The sequence below is a fragment of the Oratosquilla oratoria genome, chromosome 37, assembly GCF_046742065.1.
Source record: "Oratosquilla oratoria isolate Oo_2021 chromosome 37, ASM4674206v1, whole genome shotgun sequence".
Classification (NCBI taxonomy): Eukaryota; Metazoa; Arthropoda; class Malacostraca; order Stomatopoda; family Squillidae; genus Oratosquilla; species Oratosquilla oratoria.
The window spans coordinates 33,263,353-33,288,805 of NC_134813.1; the positions used below are offsets into that span (position 1 = coordinate 33,263,353).

A 25,453-nucleotide genomic window follows, 5' to 3' on the forward strand; every position below is an offset into this window, starting at 1 on the left:
TTACATAAGGCTTTATATAACATTTTCGTGTATAAAACAAAAATGATAGGCCACTCTTATCTGAATAGAAAAAGTAAGACTGTATAATTTGTTATGCATCCTTTCATATACTAAGCTTCTAGGATACAAATTTCATACAGCTTGATATGCTTAATTGCTGTATTTCAATCTTAATTCTAATTCTACAGCTATCTATTCACTTAATTAACTGAGGCCGTAACCACAGACGTCTCTATTAATTTGTAATAATAGCTTATTTACTCTAAAAAATGCCTCTGTCGGAATTTATTCCCGACAAGTCTTCCACACCATTTACACAATCTGTCTCTTGTTTCGAAAGTTCTCAAGATCCTGGTAGCTCTCTGGCAGTTTCTAAAACGGAGTTTATGTGATGCGTAAAAGCTGCATCGACACTCGAATAGATCCTCGGATCTCGAACATGGTTCTTGGATGTCATGCTAACACGTTATGACCTTTTTGTGTACATTTTTTGAGATCATGTTGCTGTCCATATCTTAGCAATTCAGATCTAACTTCATTCATCTTGATAGTATTGGAATCAACTAATATATTCAATCGATAAAAGCCTTCCTACAATAAGGCTTCATCTCTCTCATATTCGATATGACTCATAGCCCCAGTGTAATTTACATTACACTGGTATATTTGAAGACGTGGTCAATGTCTCCTCTAATTATAAAGAAAAACAGCGGGCTAAGCACTGATCCCTCTAATATTTCATTGCAGATCTTACTTTCGCTGAACAGAAAGTCCTTCATAGTAGACTCTATGGACTATGAAAATTGCACAGCCAAACTCCAGGTTGCCCACTTAAGCGTAGTGACTTCAGTTTATGGAGGAAGATACCATGATCTACTTTGTCAAATGTCTTGTCAAAGTCCAAGTATGTGACATCCAGGCATATGTTCTCCAAAATTGCATTATTTTATAGTAGTAATTGAGAGAGCGCCCTGAACAAGACACGGGTCTTCTTGTTCAGAAGACTCCATCTGTGAGTATCTATGAGTTTTATTGTTTATTATGAAGAAATGGCTGCTTTTTTTTTTTTTTTGCGGGAACCGCACTGGGCTTTGTGAAAGATGCTGAACCATGTAGGTTAGTAAATGTAGAAGTGTCATGCTATCTACTATTTATCTATACACCAAAAGGCTTCTTCCCCTTATAAGGAAGATAGCCAGCCAAGGCATGCACCCTCCAACACCCATGACACGTACAAGTCAGGTCATGAAAGTGTCATGCAACAAAATCTATTGCTCTTTTAAGTTGACATTAGATCAGTTTTAGCTGCAAAATAATACCAAATATATGATCGCTGAGGGAAAATGTAGATTCTCTAATTATTTGTAAAATCAAGTCGTGGACTACCTATTTTGAGCACTTACGTTTAAAGTTCATCGCATATTAAAAACAAAGACAAAAAAAGAGCACCAAGAATGGCTGTGATTAACTTTCACACCCTAATTCCACTTATCTTTATTTTGTGTCACTAAATGATTTTATCCAGCTGAAGAGGAAACCCCATGAAGCCAAATGATTAACGTGTTTAGAGGACTTTATTTCAAATGGTACCTTTGTTGAAAGGAAGGGTAGGGCATATGATATTGATATGCATAGATATAACAATATCTAGACTCATTGGTAATTGTTATTATTCCATCTAATAACATAATGTGTTTATTCCCTAAATGAGTGATGTCACAGCTACTATAGCTACTATCGTAGTTCGAGGATACATTCCAGTAAATATGATAGTTTTTAATTGCGTAAGATAGCAAATTCCAATGCTATCACGTATGTAAACAGACTGACTCTTGAGATTCGTGAATCGTGAGACATAGCTGATGTCAAAATGGACGTGGATACAGAAGCATTTACTGTTGTGAACGTAAAATGGAGTGGGAAAGAATACCCAATTAAAGCATTCCATGCCAACACGCTCTTGCATTTCAAAAATGCAGTATGTGAAGCTACAGGTGTATTACCAGAGCGACAAAAATTACTAAATCTCAGACTTAGAGGTAAAGCATTTTGTGCACTTTCACTGCGTTGGAAACGTTTGTGGGCTAAATATAGATTCTGTATCATATATGTTTGTACATGTCATTAATATCTGATACAAATGGGTCTTGGTAAAAATGATTTACATTTTAATGAAGAATGGGCCATGGCTAAAGTGTTCCTTGGTATGATCACATCCTAGAAAGGATAAATATTTGCGTTAATGCTACTGGTTGATTTTTATTATTTTCTCTTCCAGTTGATATTTTTTTTTATTTCATTTCAGTGTTTTAAGGCTTCATTTGTTGCGTAAATGAATATTAACCATGATGTGACACTTGTTAAGAATGTGGTCCTCAATGGTCTGTCTAGAAACATACCATTTGGGGCTGTACTTATGCACATAATATAACCATGGCAATCTTGATTGATAATCTTGGTTTGTCAACTTGAAGCTCTGTTGATTTTCTTCATACTACATAGATGTTATACTTACACTTGAATAATTTTGGTAAAATTCCAGGATCATGGAAACATGGATATTTAACATGAAACTTGCATTCTCCAATAGCTCCTAACCTAACCTAACCTAACCTAACCATTCCATAGAAAACATATATCTCTCAAGTGCAGAAAAAGAAGTGAAAATGTGTTTGCATTGTAATGGAATAATTTTTTTTATAGAAATAATTGTTTGCAGATGAAAAATAAAATTAAGTCCATTGGAATCATCTTGCTGTCAAGGCGGATAGTGCACATGTTTATATGTGTATGGTACAAAAGGAGCAAATTGCATATTTATTAGCTGTGTTTTTCTGAATATTATGTTTGATTTTTACCATATAGATAAATGGAGGTGTCAAGATAAGAATGAGAGAAGATGGTGGAGGGGAGTGGAGTATGTAGGGGATGGAATGGGTGGGAATGATTATGCCTTTTATTTTGGCTACTTCCCATGTAAGGGGGAAAAAAACCTTGGTGTATATATATATATATATGTTGATAAATGGAATATGATCAGCTTAACAAAAATATCTTAGCCTAATTGAACTTAACCTAACCTTATAAAAATTGAGGTTGTGCTGCTAAGTAGTCAAAGGGTGGTTTCAACTTGACATATTGCATTGTTGTTGGCAAGCCAGTAGTGGGGATTACCAATTAAATAAAGTGTGCTTGCTGTGGATGTGCTGTGTCTTGCTGCATTATTTCCGACCCAGGGGGACAGATGAGATACAGGGATGACCCGTCATCCAGGAGGAGCCAAGATGGGGTGGAGGGAGGGCTGGTGAATGGGAGTGGAATTATGCCTTTTGACTTTGGCCACCTTCTTTATAAAAGGAAAAAAAAGCCCTTGGTATATGTATGTAAAATATCATGGGAAATAAGAATATTAATTTGAAAAACATATATTTAGGGATACTCTATATGATCCTGCAAATCCTCTGGATATGGTAAAATTGCATGGCAAATGTTTCAAAATAGAATATTGTCCTATAATTGGCTGGCTGTGATGTCAAAGAAGTTAAAGATATACATAGAAAATAGAAATATTATACACATAAAAGTACAGGCATACACTATATGATGTCGAATCCACTAAGTATGGTAGGATTGCCTGTTCAGAAATGGCAGTAAAGGAAGTTAGTTCTCAAGAAAATTGGTGCCAATATGCATACAGTAAAGCCTTGATATATCAAACAAATTTGTGGAAAGCCATGGTCAAAATAAGTGAAAGTATATACTGTACATACATATGTATTTTGATTTTTCATGGTTCTACCATTTATACCAAACTTTGCACTGCATACCAACTTTGTTATATCTGACAAATACTTGGTAGGTCTCACTAGCATTGATATGGACAAAATTTAGTACAATGGGGTTCAACATAGCAAGGGTTTACTGGATATAGTGTAATTTTTCACTTTTAATTTTTATTTGTTTGTTAAGAAATTGTTATGATTGTCAATATTCATGTCATTATTTTCCAATTTTAATATGCTTATTTGAACTTGCTTGGATGAAATGAGGGGGGAGGTCTTCTCAATAATGTTTTCATTGAACATGATTAGTTTCCAAGATTGCAAAACTTATTTTGCCATGTTTGGGAGGGATGGGGGAGCAAGAAGTATTTGCAGACAGGCCTACTGTACCCCAAGATTCCTGTGGCATCCTTAACAAATATCAAAATTACAATCATTAGAACATTGCTGCAAAACAAATGGTAATATAACAAATGTTTCTGGCAAAATGCAAAATGTTTAATTTTGAAGGGTGGAACTAAGGCTTCCAAAGGACTCAGGAATGGAGGATGAAAGTCACTCTTGCCAGAATATCAGGAAGAACTTGTCTTATAGATGCATACCGTAGTGTACTCAAGCATACATACTTACTAATTTGTGGCTTTAGTAATCTAAGGTACTTGCATGTAGGAATGTAGAAATTTGTATGTAAATCTAGAACAAAGCTGTTGAAGGGAGAGGGAAATTATATTTCCATGTATCGGAGAATGGATGATACTACAGGTTGATATTGATCAATTTGGCTGTTGAATACTCAGAAACGTTTTTTGGCAGCAATCTTTGTATAGTCAGTGAGCACAATTTCAAACTCTTGGTATGTTCTTCAACTGTTTATGATATTCAAAACAGAAAGAAAAATAGTTAATTCTTTTCTGACAGTAGATCAAAAAAGTAGATGTGAGGAAATTAGTGGTTGAAGGAAAAAGTTATGAATTTGACTGAGTGTTGATTACTTGGTTTAAACTTTACACAGGTGAAGGGATTGAGATTTTAAAAATTTTTGAAGGGACAAGCAAAACAGTTTCATGAAGAGCTGGGATTAAACACACAAGTGTGATTATAGTGATGGTTGGTGGCATAGTTTCAATCAAATCTCAACATGGTTCATCTTCTTGTGTGGTGTGCAGTAAACAAAAAATGTTTGGCAGACATAGAGACAGTCGCTGAACATGTTGATGATTTTGCAAAGTTAGTAATGAAAAATGTAGTCCAGAATAAATGTATAATGCTGATTAAACTACTTTGTTCCGATGCCACGGGAATCCACAGATGCAAGTTACCCATACCAACAATAAACGATGGATCACAACTGAACTTACCATAAAATGGCTTAAAGAATATTTTGTTCTTGGTGCTAGGGGTCATTGTAACTGTTGGATTAGGTCCCTAATACAAAATAATGCTTATTTTAGACAACTGTTCAACCCACACAGAACCTGAGCTGCTGATTAAAGATCATGTTTTTCTTGTGCATCTCCCCCCATATATGTACATCTCTCATTCAACCCCAGGACAATAGTATTTTAACATTCTCTGAAGTGTAAATATTGCTGCTTGTTCCAGAAGCACCTAGTGAGCTTGGCTAATGCTGTGCAGAAATTCATAAAGAAATTCAGTATTAAAGATGTAATTTACTGTGTTGCTAATGCTTGGAAATCTGTGGAAGCATCCATACTGAGTAATGATTGAATAAACTGGATGGCTCTAAGGTTTGAAGCTGCACCTGGTGAAAACAGAGACAAAGATTTCATAGGATTCAGGGTTGCAGAAAAGAAGGGGGCTATTGATGAACTAGCTTATGCTAAAATTTCCTTACAGGAATGGCTGCATGTTGGTGATAACATGACTATGGTTCATCATCACATAGGTTCAGAAATTATGCAGATGATCGTAAATCCAGAGAAGGATAAAGATGGCAGTGGAGAATCAAACAATTTACAAATTGATTCAGCTGACAACTGAACTGTTGATTGGACTAAAGCAGCAAAGTTTCATAACTGAACAAGAAGTAATGAATATGAGTTTGCTCCAGGATAAACTCGTTAAAGAAAGGCCTAGATACATGAAACAGACCTGTTTAAGAAAATTAACCACTTCAGTATGACTTGTATTCTTGCATCACACTACTCGCATTATAAAATATAAATTCACTGCTGTATTACTCATTCTTTTTTACTCTGAATAATAATACATATACGAAAGGCTTTTTTTCCTCATACATGGGAGGTAGCCAAAAGACAAAGGTATAGAAACCACTCCTACCCATTCCATCCCCTACATACTCCACTCCCCTCTACCCTCTTCCCTCCCTCTTATCTTGGCACCTCCTGGATCCTCCCTGCATCTTGTCCACTGCCCTGGGTCAGAAGCATTGTCGCAAGACACAGCACATCCACAGCAAGGCCATGAGGCGTGAGGGGGTACACAAGGATGACGGCATTGGCGTCTTGATTATATATATATTTTTTGTAGTTGTACAAGAGTTACCCCTAGGTTTTGTGAACTGGTTTGATCACATTTTCTGTGTTTATTATTATTCATTGTAGAATCTAGGAGTAACTCATGTACAACTACAAAAATTATATATATAATCAAGATGATAACGCTGGCATCCTTGTGTACCCACTCACGCCTGATGACACCCACATAGGCGTTGTCATACCAAAGTGGTTAAGAAACATGAGCAGGAAGCAGTGTAGTTCTCCACACTTGATAATGCACTGCCATCAATGTCAAGTAAGCCAGAAATTCTATCACCATCATCACCATACTGCATATGAAGATGATGATCCTGATGACTCACCAGTTTTCTAACTTTCTCAATGATGTTTATAACTATGTTTTTGCCTTCAGTATTAAAGTTACATGTGTTCTACATTTAGTGTTGTATTTTCTTTTGTTATACTGTCTCTGATGAGCCTAGAGGACTACAGATACACAGGTCACCACCAAGAGCCGATAGTGCAAAAGTATGCATACATGTGCTGTGACAAATAGACCAGTAATTTGGAAAAGTTGATAATTTGATCATCCTTTTGTCCCAATGTTGCTGAATTTTTAATTTCAACCTGTATTAAAAAGAAAGAATGAAAGTGATTAAGAAAAATATCGGGGAAAAGGTTATAGATATAGTTACATATGTTAGGAAAATCTTGGGTTGTTTTTGTTGTTCCCTAGACTGTCTCCCCAAGGAATGCCACAGCCAAAACGGGGTTTTCCTACAAATCCTTTATGGAGTGTATGTTGTGTGGTTTGCATGCATGATTGTGTATAATGGAGTCTTCCATGATGTGTTGTATAGTATGGGGTGAAGTGTTACATCCTGGGCATTTGTCCACAATGCAGTCATCCAGTTTCTTCTTGGATTATAATCTTTGGTTTGATCTGAATAGAAATTATTCCTGATAACACTGCATTATTTATTCCAGGGAAGGCTCCAGCTGATGATACAAGGATGAAAGAGTTCAATCTTCAAACAAATGCAAAGGTAAAGTAGTTATATTGATGTTTAAAACCATCAGTGATGTGATGCCTTGTATAAATTTTATAAGGATAGATATCATTTGATTTTGTTCATCTAAAGGATTTGATCATAGCCAGAGCAGTGTTTTGATCAGGACTCAATTCAGGCCATGGTCTGCTCCTCAGCTCACGAGACCTGAGTTCCAATTCCAGAGTGGATACTGAAATAGATGCTAGTAGTTTGGCATCATGTATACATGTTTGCACCATGCCAGACATGCCTGTTGCTTTATTCCAGACAACACCTACACACAAAGGCAGTCCATCATCATCAACATGTACACACTATCCTAGCACTGGAGGCATCTGTGTATTTACCTAGCTGTATTATACGGGAAGGGAGCTATGCTAGTAGTGACTCATCTTTGTATCTTTCAGCATAAATTTTGTTCTTAGATTCTTGAAGTGTGTGTGGCAGAAGAGAGTACATAGATTGCTGTAAGCTACCCCTAAGGTTCCCAGTAGTGGTGGGGAGTATCTATAGTAGTATTTTGAGAGTTTTCAGACAAACAAGTCTGAATATACATTGCATTACTATATGATTTCATCAGGGACCAACAACAAATACCTGCAAATGGTAATCCTGTGAGATGAATCAATTAACTAATCCATTTACCCCAGATCTCTTGTACAGAAGACCCTTGTCTCCCAGGTAGCTAGCAATAGCCACCAGGCAGGCCCATAGGTCAGTCACCACCTCCCTTTCTCCTGCCTGTCCAGAATTTCCCTTATCTTTGCATTGAATGTCTTAGCTTCCTCAGATTGTCCAGGGAGTTTGTAGGTGTACATGTTTTAGTCTATCAGCAGCTGCCTTATCAAAGGCCACACTGGGACAGATCGCACAACATACATACATACATATACCAAGGCTTTTTCCCCCTTACTAGGGAGGTAGCCAAAAAGGAAAAGGCATAAAATCATTCCCACCCATTCTATCCCTGAAAACACTCCATACCCCTCCACCCTCCCTCCCATCTTAGCACCTCCTGGATGACGGGTCATCCCTGCACCCTGTCCACTGCCCTGGATCAGAAGCAGTGTCGCAAGACACAGCACATCCATAGCAAGGCCGCTTCATTAAATCGGCGACCCCCCCTCTCCGTCCCCCCATATAAAGGAGAGGACGGGGAGAAATCCCTTCGGGCTGCGTCAAAATTTTGCTCACACACACTACCTCACCCCCCATCCCCCCGTCCATTCCACCTCATGCATCACAACATCTTCCATATACAACCATTCTCCATTCACCCCTGTCTTCTGTCCTCTCCCATCCTTCCTCAACAGACATTCCCCTCTTCCCCAAAGCCCCCTTCACCCCATCCATCCACCTCATCCTAGGACGTCCCCTCATGTTCACTCCCTCCACACCTGCCTTCCATACCTCCTTTACTAGTCTTTCTTCACTCATTCTTTCCATGTACCCAAACCATCCTAATACTCTTTCATCAACCCTATCTTCCAACTCCCTTTCCACCCCTGTTCTCCTCCTCACCTCCTCATTTCTCACTCTAGCCTAGTAACCCCCTTCATACTTCTCAGACACCTCATCTCAAACACATTCAAGCTCCTTCTCTCTTATGTTCCATGTTTCTGCTCCATACAGTGCTGTTGGCACAATCACTCCTTCATACAGTCTCCTCTTAGCATCCATTCCCAAATGTCTATTCCTCATTACACTTTTTAATCCACCAAGGCATTTACTCGCTTCTCTCAATCTACATTCTACCTCCACCTTTACTCCACCTTTTCCTGCCACATTTGCACCCAAGTATCTAAAACTATCCACTTCCTCCAGTTGCTCTCCCTTAATGCTCACTTCCAGTCTGCTGCCACTTTCACCCCTTGTACATCTCATCACCTTACTTTTACCCACATTTATCTTCAGCTTTCTTCTATCACATACTCTCCCAAACTCTGTCACCAACTTCCTCAATCCCTCCTCCGATCCTGCCACAAGCGCAGTGTCGTCCGCAAACAACAGCTGGCTCACCTCCCACTTTTCTCCATTTTCTTTAACCATCTCCAATCCCTGACCCACTACCCTTGCATTTACCTCTTGCACTACCCCATCCATGTATAAGTTGAACAGCCAGGGTGACATAACGCATCCTTGATGAAGTCCCACCTTTACTTCAAACCACTCACCCTCTCCATTTCTAATCCTGACACAAGCTCTACTACTCTCATAAAAACTCTTGACAACTCCCAAAAGCTTTCCTCCTATCCCGTATATCCGCATAACCTCCCACAGTGCCTTTCTGTCTACCCTGTCGTAAGCCTTTTCCAGATCTATAAAGGCCCAATAAACATCCTTCCCCTTTCCTATCGCTTTCTCACATATTTGTCTTACCACAAAAATCTGATCTACACAACCTCTACCTGTCCTAAATCCACACTGTTCCTCACCAATTACTCCCTCTGTTCCTCTCCTAATCCTCTCAATCAAGATCCTCCCATAAGCCTTCCCAACTACACTTAACAAGCTAATCCCTCTTAAACTACTACATTCACACTTGTCCCCCTTTCCCTTGTAAAGAGGAACTATACAAGCACTCCTCCAGTCCTCCGGCACTCTACCTTTTCTCCAGCAAACATTAAATAACCTCACCAACCAGTCCAACATCACTGTACCTCCTTTTTTAAGACATTCTGCATGGCATCCATCCAGACCAGGTGCCTTACCTGCTTTCATCATCTTAACTGCTGCCTTCACTTCATCCTTCCTTATTTCTCCTCCATTTTCCTCACTCATCACGGTCATTTTCTTAGCATTTCCCACTGCAGCTATCTTTCCTTCCCTATCCTCCTTCACATTTAGCAACTCCCTAAAATATTCTGCCCATCTTCCCCTTACTGCCTTCTCTTCAATTATCATCTCTCCATCTGCACCTTTTACCTTTTCTTCTCTACTTGATTTGCCTCCTCTTCCTCTCTTAATTTCTTTCCAAAACATCTTTTTATTACTTTCAAAATTTTCTGTCGTACTCTTACCTCATTTCACATCTGCTCTCCTCTTTGCCTTCTTTACCTTTTTCTTTACTTCTCTTTTCTTTTCTTTGTACGTCTCATATGACTCCCTCGTCCTATTTTGTAACCAATCTGTGTAAGCTCGCTTCTTCTCTTCTACAACCTTCTTCATTTCCTCATCCCACCATTCACTACCCTTCCTTCTATTTCCTCCTGTCCTTCTTGTTCCACACACCATCTTTGCACACTTTATGACTCCCTCCTTGAACCATCCCCATTCCTCCTCCACACCTACCTCTACTCTATCCTTCACTCCTCCTTCAGCTTCTTCTTGTACTCCTTCTCCTTTTCCTCTTCATTTAAAGAGTTTACTCTAAGCACCTCCCTACCTTTTGTCCCTTTCCTCTTTCTCCATCTGTCCTCCACTCTCAACTTACCTTCCACCAGAAAATGATCTGATATTCCCCCACCCTCTCCCCTTAGCACATGTACATCCTTAACTCTTCCTATCATAATCCTATTTACCACTACATAGTCCATTAAAGCTCTATCTACCACCCTTCCATCCACCACCCTCTCCCATGTGTACTTATGCTTGACTTTCTTCCGAAACACTGTATTTGCTATCATCAACTCTCTTTCTAGACACATTTCCACCATCAACTCTCCACTACGATTTTTTCCAGGAACTCCACATTTCCCAACCACTCCATCAATTGGATCCTTTCCTACCCTAGCATTAAGGTCTCCCAGTACTATTACATTTACACTTCTCCCTAAATCCTCTATGCACTCATTTAAATCTATCCAAAAGGCCTCCCTTTCTTCTACACTCTTCTCACTGCCAGGCCCATATGCACTTACAAAAACCCACATCTCCTTTCCCAGTTTCACCTTCATCCACATTATCCTTAAGGAAACCTCCTTCCACTCCACAACAGTTGACAAAATTGTGGAAGGGAGGGGACCTACGGAGGTCATTCTGGGAGAGGGTACACTGGGATGAACTCATATTTGTAAAAGAACCCTATATCTTCTCTGTGTTTACATTCCTTTGGAAAAGTCCTTTATTATAAAATGCCAGGAAAACAAATAGTTTGTTTCTTTGAGTTTCTTTTGCCGTGACTATCCAACTACTCCACAGTAGTCTCAGTTTGTGATGAAATGTAAGGAAAGTTAATAGCTTGTGTCTCAGCCAGAGTTTACTTTGCCATCACTGTTCAGTTACTCCACAGCTGTGAAGAATTTCAATATGAGTCAAATTCTTGTGCACAGCATGGGATGCCTAATGTACGATGCATCACACTACTTGTGTTATAAAATGTAAACACTGCTCTATTACTTTATCTATTTTACTCTTGAGTAATAATAAACACAAAATGTGATCAAACCAGTTCACAGAATTCAAGGGTTACTTGGCTACAACTTCAAAATAAATATAATCAAGATGTCAATGCCGGCATCCTCATATACCCATTTGTGTCTCATGATGCCAACTTAGGCATCATTGTATTAAAGAGGTTAAAGATGACCCTGGGAAGATTAATAAAACTTTATTTGTAGATAATGATGATGGGATCCCGTGAAGAGGCTGTAAGAGAAATGCAGGAAGTCCCAAAGGATTTACCAGAGGTTGTAAATGATCTTGATATTGAAGAAGAGGTAATTGCAATTGAACAAAGGCAAGAGTACCTTCAAAAAGTAAGTACCTTTGATTTGGAGAACTTGTTATATGAAAGTTTAGTGTTGGTATGGTATCCCCCCTAAAAGAAAGTACTGGTATATAAGCATAGGAGTGATTATAGTCCACTTGTGGCAGACTTGTACTAAAGTCCTTGGCTCAGATAATTTTGCATGAGGGGACAGATAGGGAGGGTCAATGATTAAGTGAAGTAGCCTTGCTGTGGATGTATTATCTTGCTGCATTGCTTCTGACCAGGGTAGTGGGCAGGAGATATGGATGACTCTTCATCCATGGGGAGCTATGATGAGGGGGAGGAAAGGGTGGTGTATAGTAGTGGAAAGGGTGGCAGTGAGTACAGTACTACCTCTCATTAACGGACTAAAAGGGGGGTAACGGTGTCCGTTGATGTGAATAATCCGTTGATTTGGAGTGGTTTTTGGGTGGCATAGTGATTGCACAGCACTAAACAGCAGCACCAAAAACACTGCAAACACAGCTAATTAACGTCCGTTAATGAGAGGTAGTACTGTACATGCCTCTTGACTTGCTTACCTCCCTTGTAAGGGGGAAAAGCCCTTGGTATATAGATAGACCATTTTCTAATGTTTGCACCCTGTACTTTTCCTCTCTACCTAACTCAGCCACTTTGCTCTCTTCTTTCCTTTTAGATGGAGTGCTTGAAAATTATAGTGGGGTTTATGAAGATGAATAGAGTGAGAAATGAAGAGGAGAACTGGGGTAGAAAGGGAGCTGGCAGATATGGCTGATGAAAGAATATTTGGATGGTTTGGGCACATGGAAAGAATGAATGAAGAAATGCTAGCATAAAGAATGTGGAAGGCAGAGGTGGATGGAGTAAACATGAGGGGAAGGTTGAGAATGTGATGGATGGACAAGGTGAAAGGGGCATTGGGTGGAAGAGTGGATGTAAATGGATGGAAAGTTGATGCAGCCTGAAGGGATCTCATGTTGTCTGCTCTGTAAATTGTTGAGTGGATGAGAGTGGAAGGTCACCATGTAATGGTAGGGCTAGCTTTGTCTGTCAGGCCCTGCCTTGGTGGTGCTGCATCTTGCTGCATTTTCTGTGACATGAGCTGTGTGGCTACATAAAGGAGCTAAGATAGAAGGGACAACAAACAGATTTTGAAGTAATGAAGAGGAGGGTGGTGTTGCCATGTGAATGAAAGTGGGATTAAACCAGATTCAGCTGTTGGGCCATGCTTTGGAGGTGCTGTGTCTTACTGCATTGTTTCTGACCTGAGGAGGGAGTAGAGGGTAGGGATGGCCCTTCTTCCACAAGGAGCTGAGAGAATTTTAAAATGTAAACAAATGGTTGTGGGATAGGTGGAAGGTGAGTGCATACCATGGTTTGCTACCTCCCTTATGAGGGGGAAGAAACCTTTATGCTATATAGATAGATGTTACAAAATATGAAAACTTGTGAGTTGAGTTCTCAGCCTATGGCATAGTAAGTACAACAGGGGCCATAGTTATTTGGGGACAGTCCCAGCTCACAGCTTGTTGCTTGAATTTCATTTCATTATGTGAATTTAGTTTTCTGTAGAAAAAAGAAAACATACATATACCAAGGACTTTTTCCCCTGTACAAGGGAGGTAGCCAAAGTCAGAGGCATAAACCCACTCCCACCCTACCACAGGGTTCAGCAAAAAAGGAAATGAAAATTCAGAGAAGTGGTACAGGATAGTATTAAGAATGGGGGGACAGCATAATGGAGGGACATTCGCAGTAGAATAAAAAAAAAAATAAGTTTCTTCATATTCTGTGCTGTTCATATATTGGTACCACACTGTATATATTCTTTCACATATGTTATTGAAAATTACCTTTGTTGTGTGCCCCACCAGATAGAGAAAAGAGTAAAGGATTATGAAATCAAAATGCTGAATGATATGCGACCTGGAAAAAAATTGTTAGTGCTGGACATTGACTATACACTCTTTGATCATCGTTCAGTGGCTGAAACAGGAAATGAACTCATGAGGCCTTTTTTGCACGAATTTCTCACATCTGCATATGAAGTAAGTAGAGTGATTTTTCCGTACAATTGATATTTCACTTCATAATCAAACCATTTTTAACATAGTGTCTTCTTTGCTTGCTCCTTCAGTGCAATGATACCAGAACTTTTTGTACAACTTGGAGATCAACACCATAGCAACGCATTTAAAAGGGAAACTTCATGCATTGTATAACTTTGCCTTTTGATTTACTTCATTAGTTCAGTGTTATGTACATTTCTATAACCCATGGTTTATTTCAGTAATATGTAATTCCATTTTGTAAAAAGATGCTTATATTTGCCTATGTAATTGTATTTACTTGTTTATACAATATATATAAACAGAAGACTTTTTACCTCTTTGCATGGGAGTTGGACACACAGAAAGAATGAGTGAAGAAGGATTAGTAAAAGAGGTGTGGAAGGCACAGGTGGAGGAAGTAAATTTGAAGTGACAACTGAGGGTGAGATGGATGGATGGGGTGAAGGGGGTGTTGAGAAAGAGGGGAATGTCTGTTGAGCAAGGGAGGGAGAAGGGAGGAAATAGGGATGAGTGGAGAATGGCAGTGTATAGATGACACTGTTATGCAAGGAAGGGAGGGGCAGGGGATGGGGGATGTTTTATGTGTGAATGATATTTTGATGCAGCCTGAAGGGATTTCTTCCTGTCTTCTCTTGTTCTGCATGAAGGGATGGAGAGTGGGGGTTGCCGATTAAGTGAGTGGCCTTTTCTATAGATATACTGTGTCTTGCTACATTGCTTCTGACCCAGGGCATTTGGCGGGATACAGGGATGACCCATCATCCATGAGGAGCTAAGATGAGAGGGAGGAAGGGGTGGCGAAGGGGAGTGGAATGGGTGGGAGTAGGTATGAGCCTTTGACTTGGCTACCTCTGCTATAAAGGGGAAAAAGCCCTTGGTATATAGATAGGTAGATAGCAAGGGAGTTGATTAATTCAAAGCACACACCTGCTTCATACATGTTAAAAACTATTTAATATCCTTCCTATCTCTGCACCTCCACAGTCAAACCACTCGAGTCAAGGACAGTGAAGTAAAGTGCAATGTTTCCACAGCAGGGCCCAATGGGGAGAGCTGGTTTGCTCCTACTGCCTCTGTGTGGTAATCCCCCTCCTTGTCCACTCAAAATAATATACAGTCAGACCTTGCAGGACACAAGTGGTTCCTTAGCTGTTGTGCAGGATGAAATTTATGTTGAGTGAATAACAAGTCTTGGGAAAAATAGGTTAGGTTCCCAGACCCTCTCCAGACACTGGCGCACAACACGACCTGGCAGGCTATTCAAATCATGCTATTGTGAATCAAGGATATGTTTGGCAAATGCTGGGATATCTTACCTATTCATGTAAACGTGAAATTTTGTGCACGGTGAAGTTGCGTTGGGCAAGGTCTGGTAGGACAGAGCAGATGAAAACATATTTTTGGGCTTCATCCTTTCATCTATTCACAATATTTTTGCTGCTTGACTGACATTTGTTTATCCAAGGCCCTTTTATCCCATCTATCCATCTCATTCTTGGTCATTCTTAAGTTTATCCCATACACTTCTGGTTTCCAGCTTAGGCTATTAGGCCCTTCTATGGATATGCTGTGGCTTACTGCATTACCTCTGGATGACTTTTCCTCTTCAAGCAGCCAAGATAAAAAGGAAAGAAATGGGTGGGGTTGAGTGGGTACTTTGACTGGCCACCTTTCATATAAGGGAGAGATGCCTTTTGGCATGTAGATCAATATGGATGGTACATACATATACCAAAGGCTTTTCCCCCTGTACAAGGGAGGTAGCCAAAAAACAAAGGCATAAAATCCACTCACATCCATTCCATCCCTACCATTCTCCATTCCCATTCACTCCCCTCCCTCTCTCTTATCTTGGCTCCTCCTGGATGGCGGGTCATCCCTGCAACTCGCCCACTGCCCTGGGTTAGAAGCAGTATCATAAGACATGGCACATCCACAGCAAGGCTGCTTCATTAAATTGGCGACCCCCCCTCTCCATCCCCTCTTGCAGAAAAATAGAAGACTGGGAGAAATCCCTTCGGATTGAATCAAATTATTTTTTCACACATACTCCCTCACACCCCACCCCCACCCACTCCCTTTCATGCTTCAGTATCATCTATACACAACCATTCTCTATTCATTCTCCTGACCCTTCTCAACAGACAATCCCCTCTATCCAAATGCCCTTTTTACCCCATCCATCCATCTCGTCTGTGGTCACCCCCTCATGTTCACTCCTACCTCTGCCTTCCACACCTCTTTTACAAATCTTTCTTCACTCATTCTTTCTTTGTGTCCAAACCATCCCAATACTATTTCATCAGCCCTATCTCCCAACTCCCTTTTCACCCCCACTCTCCTCCTCACCTCCTTGTTTATCACTTTATCTAGCCTAGTAACCCCTATCATACATACTGTTATGTATATGAGTATCTTATATATGTAATGTATGAATGTAATTATTATTTTGGTGAAAAGACGTCAGTTATCCAATGGATGGGAATGGAGTGCTACGTTCTGGATGTCACATGTAGGGAAATATCCCAAATGCTTTGGGTTGGTGCCTTAATATTCTATTGAATCAAGTTTAGCCCTGTAAGATGCATTATTATTTTTGTGTATTATTCTGTAAACATATCAAACCGAATTAGTATCATGTTTTTCTGTTGATGGAATGCAAATTATGTATTAGTTCAAGGTATTGTGTAATACATTCTCGTCGTATTTGCATGAGAAGCATCACCAAGCTTGTGTGCAAATATGTTTAGTCTGTCTTGGCCAATTGGGTTCAAACTCCATAGACGCAGATTCTATGGGCCAATCAGGGGTGATTTTGTATTGGAGGAATGAGCGTTCTTGGTGCATGGGAGGCAGAGAAAGACTTAGGAAGTCAGATAGGGAGGACGTTCCACCTTGGGCGAGATTTTCGGTTGCATGCATGTAAGTCCTTCCTCCCCCTCTTTATATATTTAACTTAGCTAATGGCAGTGATGTGGGAAGCTTGGACAGTGAATCTCTTGGTAATTATTTCTCTTTCACCTGCGTTAAAAATTGTGTTTAAGAACTTGGAATCAGGTTTAGAATTTATTTGTTATTCTTTAATTCAGTTATATGTCCTAGGTTATAATTATCTTGTTATTCCTATTAACTTTAATGAATAATGTTAAACTTTCCAGTGGTATCATTGTATTTTCCATTTTCATGATAAAAAAATGGTATGGTGACCTTTACTAATTTTATTCTATGAGCAGATATCCCAAAGACATAGAGTCTTGGGAAGCATTCATAACATCTTAGAATATCTTTATGTTACAAGTAAAAAGTACTTGTAAGATTCATAACAATGTGTCCAAACCATCCCAATACTCTTTCATCAACCCTATCTCCCAGCTCCCTTTCCACCCCCATTCTCCTCCTCACCACCTCATTTCTCACTCTATCCAGCCTAGTAACCCCTATCATATTTCTCAGGCACCTCATCTCAAACACATTCAAACTCCTCTCTTCCCCTCTTATGTTCCATGTTTCTGCCCCATACAGTACTGTTGGCACAATCACTCCTTCATACAATCTTCTCTTAGCATCCATTCCCAAATGTCTATTTCTCATTACACTTTTTAATCCTCCAAGGCATTTACTCTCTCAATCTAGGTACATTGTACCTCCACCTCCACTCCTCCCTTTGCCGCCACATTCACACCCAAGTATCTAAAACTATCCGCTTCCTTTTATTCTATGAGCAGATATCTCAAAGACATAGTCTTAGGAATCATTCATAACATCTTAGAATATCTTTATGTTACAAGTCAAAAGTACTTGTAAGATTCGTAACAATGTGTCCAAACACATTCAAACTCCTCTCTTCCCCTCTTATGTTCCATGTTTCTGCCCCATACAGTACTGTTGGCACAATCACTCCTTCATACAATCTCCTCTTAGCATCCATTCCCAAATGTCCATTTCTCATTACATTTTTTAATCCTCCAAGGCATTTATTCTCTCAATCTAGGTACATTCTACCTCCACCTCCACTTCTCCCTTTGCCGCCACATTCACACCCAAGTATCTAAAACTATCCGCTTCCTTTTACCTTTTCTTCTCTACTTGAATCGCCTCCTGTTCCTCTCTTAATTTCTTTCCAATTTTTTTTTTTATTACTTTCAAAATTTTCTGTCATACTCTTACCCAATTTCACATCAGCTCTCCTCTTTCCCTCCTTTATCCTGTGCTTTACTTCTCTTATCTTTTCTTTGTACCTCTCATATGATTCCCTCGTCCTATTTTGTAGCCAATCTGTGAAAGCTCGCTTCTTCTCTTCTACAACCTTCTTTGCTTCCTGATCCCACCACTCACTACCCTTTCTTCTATTTCCTCCCATCCTCCTTGTTCCACACACCATCTTTGCAGACCTTATGACTCCCTCCTTGAACCATCCCCATTCCTCCTCCACTCCTAATTCTAATCCTTCACTCCCTCCCACCCCTCTCTCAGCTTCTTGTACTCCTCCTTTTCTTTCTCATTTAAGCAGTTCACTCTGAGCACCTTCCTATCTTCCTCCCTTTTCCTCTTTCTCCATCTATTCTCCACTCTCAACTTACCCCTATCATATTTCGTAATTTAATTTTTCATTTTATTTTAGGTATGTGTATATATTTATTTTCTTTTGCTAATTAAACTATCTTTTAAATTGCCAGGATTATGATATAGTTATTTGGTCTGCAACGAGTATGAAATGGATTGAAGAAAAGATGAAGCTCCTTGGTGTTTCTACTCATCCAAACTACAAGATTGCATTTTATCTGGACTCTCTCGCTATGATAACAATCCATACAGAGAAATATGGAGTCATAGAAGTGAGTTGACTTGTTTGTGTACCAGATGTAATACATATGAAAATTTTATGTAAAGAGCATATCACATCGTATTTTCAAAATATACACGCATGTTTGGATATTAACTGAGTGGTGACATACAGTCATTAATTTAAGAACTTTTTTGGGTACCTCTATGTACATACATATACCAAGGCTTTTTCCCCCTTACAAGGGAGGTAGCCAAAAAGTAAAAGGCATAAAATCATTCCCACCCATTCCATCCCTGAATACACTCCACACCCCTCCACCCTCCCTCTTATCTTAGCACCTCCTGAATGACAGGTCATCCCTGCACCTGTCCACTGCCCTGGGTCAGAAGCAGTGTCGCAAGACACAGCACATCCACAGCAAGGCCGCTTCATTAAATCGGCGACCCCCCCTCTCTGTCCCCCCATGCATAAAAGGAGAAGACGGGGAGAAATCCCTTCGGGCTGTGTCAAATTTTGCTCACACATACTACCTCACCCCCCATCCCCCCGCCCATTCCATCTCATGCATCACATCATCCATATGCAACCATTCTCAATTCACCCGTCTTCTGTCCTCTCCCGTCCTTCCTCAACAGACATTCTCCTCTTCCCCAAAGCCCCCTTCACCCCATCCATCCACCTCATCCTAGGACGTCCCTTCATGTTCACTCCCTCCACATCTGCCTTCCATACCTCTTTAATAGTCTTTCTTCACTCATTCTTTCCATGTATCCAAATCATCCTAATACTCTTTCATCAACCCTATCTCCCAACTCCCTTTTCACCCCCATTCTTCTCCTCACCTCCTCATTTCTCACTCTATCTAGCCTAGTAACCCCCATCATACTTCTCAGACACCTCATCTCAAACACATTCAAGTTCCTTCTCTCTTCCTCTCTTATGTTCCATGTTTCTGCCCCATACAGTGCTGTTGGTACAATCACTCCTTCATACAGTCTCCTCTTTGCATCCATTCCCAAATGTCTATTCCTCATTACACTCTTCAATCCACCAAGGCATTTACTCGCTTCTCTCAATCTACATTCTACCTCCACCTTCACTCCACCTTTTCCTGCCACAGTTGCACCCAAGTATCTAAAACTATCCACTTCCTCCAGTCGCTCTCCCTTAATACTCACTTCCAGTCTACTGCCACTTTCACCCCTTGTACATCGCATCACCTTACTTTTACCCACATTTATCTTTAGCTTTCTTCTATCACATACTCTCCCAAACTCTGTCACTAACTTCCTCAATCCCTCCTCCGATCCTGCCACAAGCACAGTGTCGTCAGTAAACAACAGCTGGCTCACCTCCCACTTTTCTCCATTTTCTTTAACCATCTCCAATCCCTGACCCACTACCCTTGCATTTACCTCTTGCACTACCCCATCCATGTATAAGTTGAACAGCCAGGGCGACATAACGCATCCTTGACGAAGTCCCACCTTTACCTCGAACCACTCACTCTCTCCATTTCTAATCCTGACACAAGCTCTACTACTCTCATAAAAACTCTTGACAGCTCCTAGAAGCTTTCCTCCTATCCCATATATGTGCATAACCTTCCACAGTGCCTTTCTGTCTACCCTATCGTAAGCCTTTTCCAGATCCATAAAAGCCCAAAAAACATCCTTCCCCTTTCCTACAGCTTTCTCACATATTTGTTTTACCACAAAGATCTGATCTACACAACCTCTACCTGTCCTAAATCCACACTGTTCCTCACCAATTACTCCCTCTGTTCCTCTCCTAATCCTCTCAATCAAGATCCTCCCATAAGCCTTCCCAACTACACTTAACAAGCTAATCCCTCTTAAACTACTACATTCACACTTGTCCCCTTTTTCCTTGTAAAGTGGAACTATACAGGCACTCCTACAGTCCTCGGGAACTCTACCCTCTCTCCAGCAAACATTAAATAACCTCACCAGCCAGTCCACCATCACTGTACCTCCTTTTTTTTAGACATTCTGCATGCCATCCATCCAGACCAGGTGCCTTACCTGCTTTCATCTTAACAACTGCCTTCACTTCATCCTTCCAAATTTCTCCTCCCTTTTCTTCACTCATCACAGTCATTTTCTTAGCATTTCCCACTGCAACTATCTTTCCCTCCCTATCCTCCTTCACATTTAGCAACTCCATAATTATTCTGCCCATCTTCCCCTTACTGCCTTCTCTTCCATTATCCTCTCTCTATCTGCACCTTTTACCTTTTCTTCTCTACTTGATTTGCCTCCTCTTCCTCTCTTAATTTCTTTCCAAAACATCTTTTTATTACTTTCAAAATTTTCTGTCATACTCTTACCCCACTTCACATCTGCTCTCCTCTTTGCCTCCTTTACCTTTTGCTTTACTTCTCTTTTCTTTTCTTTGTACGTCTCATATGACTCCCTCATCCTATTTTGTAACCAATCTGTGAAAGCTCGCTTCTTCTCTTCTACAACCTTCTTTGTTTCCTCATCCTACCATTCACTACCCTTCCTTCTATTTCCTCCTGTCCTTGTTCCACACTCCATCCTTGCACACTTTGTGACTCCCTCCTTGAACCATCCCCATTCCTCCTCCACACCTACCTCTACTCTATCTTTCACTCCCTCCCATTCCTCCTTCAGCTTCTTCTTGTACTCCTTCTCCTTTTCCTTTTCATTTAAAGAGTTCACTCTAAGCACCTCCCTACCCTTTGTCCCTTTCCTCTTTCTCCATCTATCCTCCACTCTCAACTTACCTTCCACCAAAAAATGATCTGATATTCCCCCACCCTCTCCCCTTAGCACATGTACATCCTTAACTCTTCCTATCATAATCCTATTTACCACTACATAATCCATCAACGCTCTATCTACCACCCTTCCATCCACCACTCTCTCCCATGTGTACTTATGCTTGACTTTCTTCCGAAACACTGTATTTGCTATCATCAACTCTCTAGACACATTTCCACCATCAACTCTCCACTACGATTCTTTCCTGGAACTCCACATTTCCCAACCACTCCATCAATTGGACCATTTCCTACCCTAGCATTAAGGTCTCCCAGTACTATTACATTGACATTTCTCCCTAAATCCTCTATGCACTCAATTAAATCTATTCAAAAGGCCTCCCTTTCTTCTACACACTTCTCACTGCCAGGCCCATATGCACTTACAAAGACCCACATCTCCTTTCCCAGTTTCACCTTCATCCACATTATCCTTGAGGAAACCTCCTTCCACTCCACTACCCGTGTACCTATCTCTTCACTTACTAGAATAGCCACCCCTTCCCTCCCTCGCCCTCTCTTCACTCCTGATAACCTTCCACTTACACTCACCCTTCCCTTTCAACTTAGTTTCATTCAAAGCCAACACATCCATCTTTCTTCTCACAAACATACTACCTATCTCTTCCGTTTTACTCTCATCTGTACCACATCCGCGCACATTGTACTAGTCACATATCATTAGTCTGTGTTAGAATTAAATCTCTATTCATATAAGAACGATGATAATTTTGTATTGCTGCTGCCTCCTCCTTAAGATGGATGGATGGGGTGAAGGGGGCTTTGAGCAAGAGGGAAATGTCTGTTAACAGGGAAGGGAGAAAACAGAGGGTAGGTATGAGTGGAGAATGGTGGTGTAAGGAGACCATGGTGAGGGGTCAGTCGTAGAAATGAAGCAGCCCTGCTGTGGATGTGCTGTGTCTTACTTCATTACATCTGACCTTGGCTGTGGGCAGGAGGTAGATGATAATTCATCTATGAGGGAAACAATGGGTGGTGGATGGGAGTGAAATGGGTGGGAATGGGTGCATGCCATGGCTGTGAACCTCTCGTGTAAAGGGGAAGAGGTCTTCGGTATATATATCCATATACCAATAGGATTTTTCATCCTTATAAGGGAGGTAGCCAGCCATGACATATACGTGCTTCCACTCATCACCCATTTCCCTTTATCTTAGCTCCTACCAAAATCCTGATAATTGGGTCATTAAATGTGCATGAATGTGGTACAGATGAGAGTAAAAGAGAAGAAATTGGTAGTATGTTTGTAAGAAAGATGGATGTATTGATATTGAGTGAAAATAAATGTAAGGGAAGTGTGCCACCGGATTGTTGGAGTGCATGTATAATTCTACCATGTAAAGGGAAAGGAGGACAATAGAAAAGCTTTGTGGGAAAGTTAATTGAAAGGATTAGCAATGAAATGGAGTAATTGGAGAACAACAGCATGATTTTAAAAAAGATGGTGTATAGATAAAATTTTCATAGTAAGGCAGATTGAGAGAAGCAAGTAAATGCTTTGGGGGATTCAAAAATGTCATGAGAAATGGGCAACTGGGAATGGATGCAAGGAGGAGATTGTATGAAGGGGTGATTGTGCTGACGGCATTGTATGGGGAGAGATTTGGAATTTAAGAGAGGCAGAGAAGAAAAATTTAAATGTGTTTGAGATGAAATGTCTGAGAAGTATGGTAGGGGTTACTAGGTTAGATAGAGTGAAAAACGAGAAGTTGAATGGAAATGGAAAAGAAGATAGCAGATAGGGCTGATAAAAGATTATTGGTATGGTTTGGACACAGAAAGAATGAGTGATGAAAGATTAGTAAAGAGGTGTGGAAGGCAAAGGTGGAGGGAGTGAATTTGAGGGGGTGACTGAGAATGAGATGGATGGATGTGGTTAAGGGGGCATTGATCATTGGCATTGATTAAGAGGGGAATGTCTGTTGAGCAAAGAAGGGAGAAGGCAGGAGATAGGGATGAGTGGAGAGTTGATGTTATAAGGGGGAAAAAGCTCTTGGTATATAGACATAGGTTTGATACAGAGGTGTTATGGATATGTTGCAATTGTATGGGATAGGGGGGTCTGTTGAGAAACTTGGTAAACAGGGAAGGTGAAGGATACATTTTTTAATCTTAATGGTATGATATTAACATTTCTGTAATTTCTTTCCAGGTCAAACCTCTTGGTGTTGTTTGGGGCAAATATGAGCATTACACATCTAAGAATACCATCATGTTTGATGATTTGTCCCGTAATTTTTTGATGAACCCTCAAAATGGACTGAAAATTCGACCATTTAGACTTGCCCATTTTAACAGAGATACTGATAAGGAACTACAAAAATTGTCACACTATCTTAAAGACATTGCTGCATTAGATGACCTGTCATCTCTCAATCATGGAAAATGGGAAAAGTACAAAAAACCACATTGATTTTGCAACAAAATATTGTGAAGTGGGAATGATGCTCTTCTAGCAGCATGCCTATCACACATTTGCATATGCTGCTGCTTTTGTTGTGCAGTTTTGCTACGTCATGTGGAAGTCTTATGGGTGATAAGGAGTAAAATAATTCCTAAATCTGAGTGTTGCTGTTAAAGTGTTGTACTTTATCAGATTGCTCAGGGCCCAGTCAGTTGATGCACATAGTCACTTGTGCACTAAAGCAGCCACTGCACAGAATGTACAGTACTTAACATAGCTTACTACTAGGCACAAAGCTTATATATATATTGTCATTGCTCTTGCTCATTTTATATTCTATAATTTTTTACCTTAATGTCTATTTTTCTTTCATAGGTTCCTCTACATTCAAAACTTCTCTTAGTTCCATTTACGTTCATGTTGTTTTGCTCATGTCTTTAAAAAAAGTTGTACATTGTAAAAATTTGATCTGGCTGAACATAATTCTTATACTGAAGAAAAGATTGTAAAAATAAAACCACAATATACTTTTAATGTACAGTGTAATGGTATTCTTATGTACATATTTTGAAAATGCCACCGTGCATATCATTTGTATGTTCATCTGAATTTGTGAATCTATGTACATGAGCAAATCTTCTGTACAGCGACATCAAGTTGAAAAGAAACTAATGGTAACAGATGCATTTGTTCATATGTATCAGTTTACATTTTTCATTTTTGCAGGGTTCTACAGAAATGTACTAATGCAATCAGACTTTCAAATAAATACATGCAAGTTTTCCAGTAGTTTATATTATCCAAATACTTGATAAGCAGAAGGCAATAAGCAAGAATTGGTTTACTAATAGGGTGGTCAATGAATGGAACAGACTTAGTAACCACGTAGCGAGTGCTGAAACTATCAGTTGTTTTAAGAAACGGTTAGACAACTTTGTGGATGGGGATGACAGGTGGTAATGAACATGGAACTGCCTAGTGTAGGCCTCATGGTCTCTTGCAGTCTCCATTCTTATGTTATTATGTTCTTGATAAATATAAGCATAGCATGAGTATCCCCGTCTGGGGTGGCTGCATGCAGCAGGTATTTTAGGGTCTATATGGGGTGCCCCTATGGACCAGAGCCACACATCATTTTGTCTGTGATAAAGGAAATATCTTTTCATAGAGAAATTATGCTACTTTATTATACTGTGACTGTCCCTCTGTTATACTGTCCCTCCACTCTTAATACTGTCCTGTATCACTTCTCTGAACATACATTTCCTTTTTTGCTGAACCCAGTGGTAGGGGAAAAAGAATACTGCCACCAAGTGTTCCCACTTGAGTTGTTAAGTGTAACCATTACCTATAACCCCGTCTGGGGTATTGGCTGCTT

At 40.1% G+C, this 25,453-nt stretch overlaps 1 protein-coding gene across 1 annotated transcript; it reads left to right on the top strand.

Moving 5' to 3' along the window:
- The first annotated feature begins 1,805 nt into the window (after window positions 1–1,805).
- Ublcp1 (Ubiquitin-like domain-containing C-terminal domain phosphatase 1) lies at window positions 1,806–24,857 on the top strand. Its single transcript, XM_076175456.1, has 6 exons — window positions 1,806–2,039; window positions 7,250–7,308; window positions 11,874–12,011; window positions 13,861–14,034; window positions 18,735–18,893; window positions 23,824–24,857. The coding sequence occupies exons 1-6, from the start codon at window positions 1,871–1,873 to the stop codon at window positions 24,082–24,084; spliced, it is 960 nt and encodes a 319-aa protein (XP_076031571.1). The 5' UTR covers window positions 1,806–1,870; the 3' UTR covers window positions 24,085–24,857.
- The last annotated feature ends 596 nt before the right edge of the window (window positions 24,858–25,453 follow it).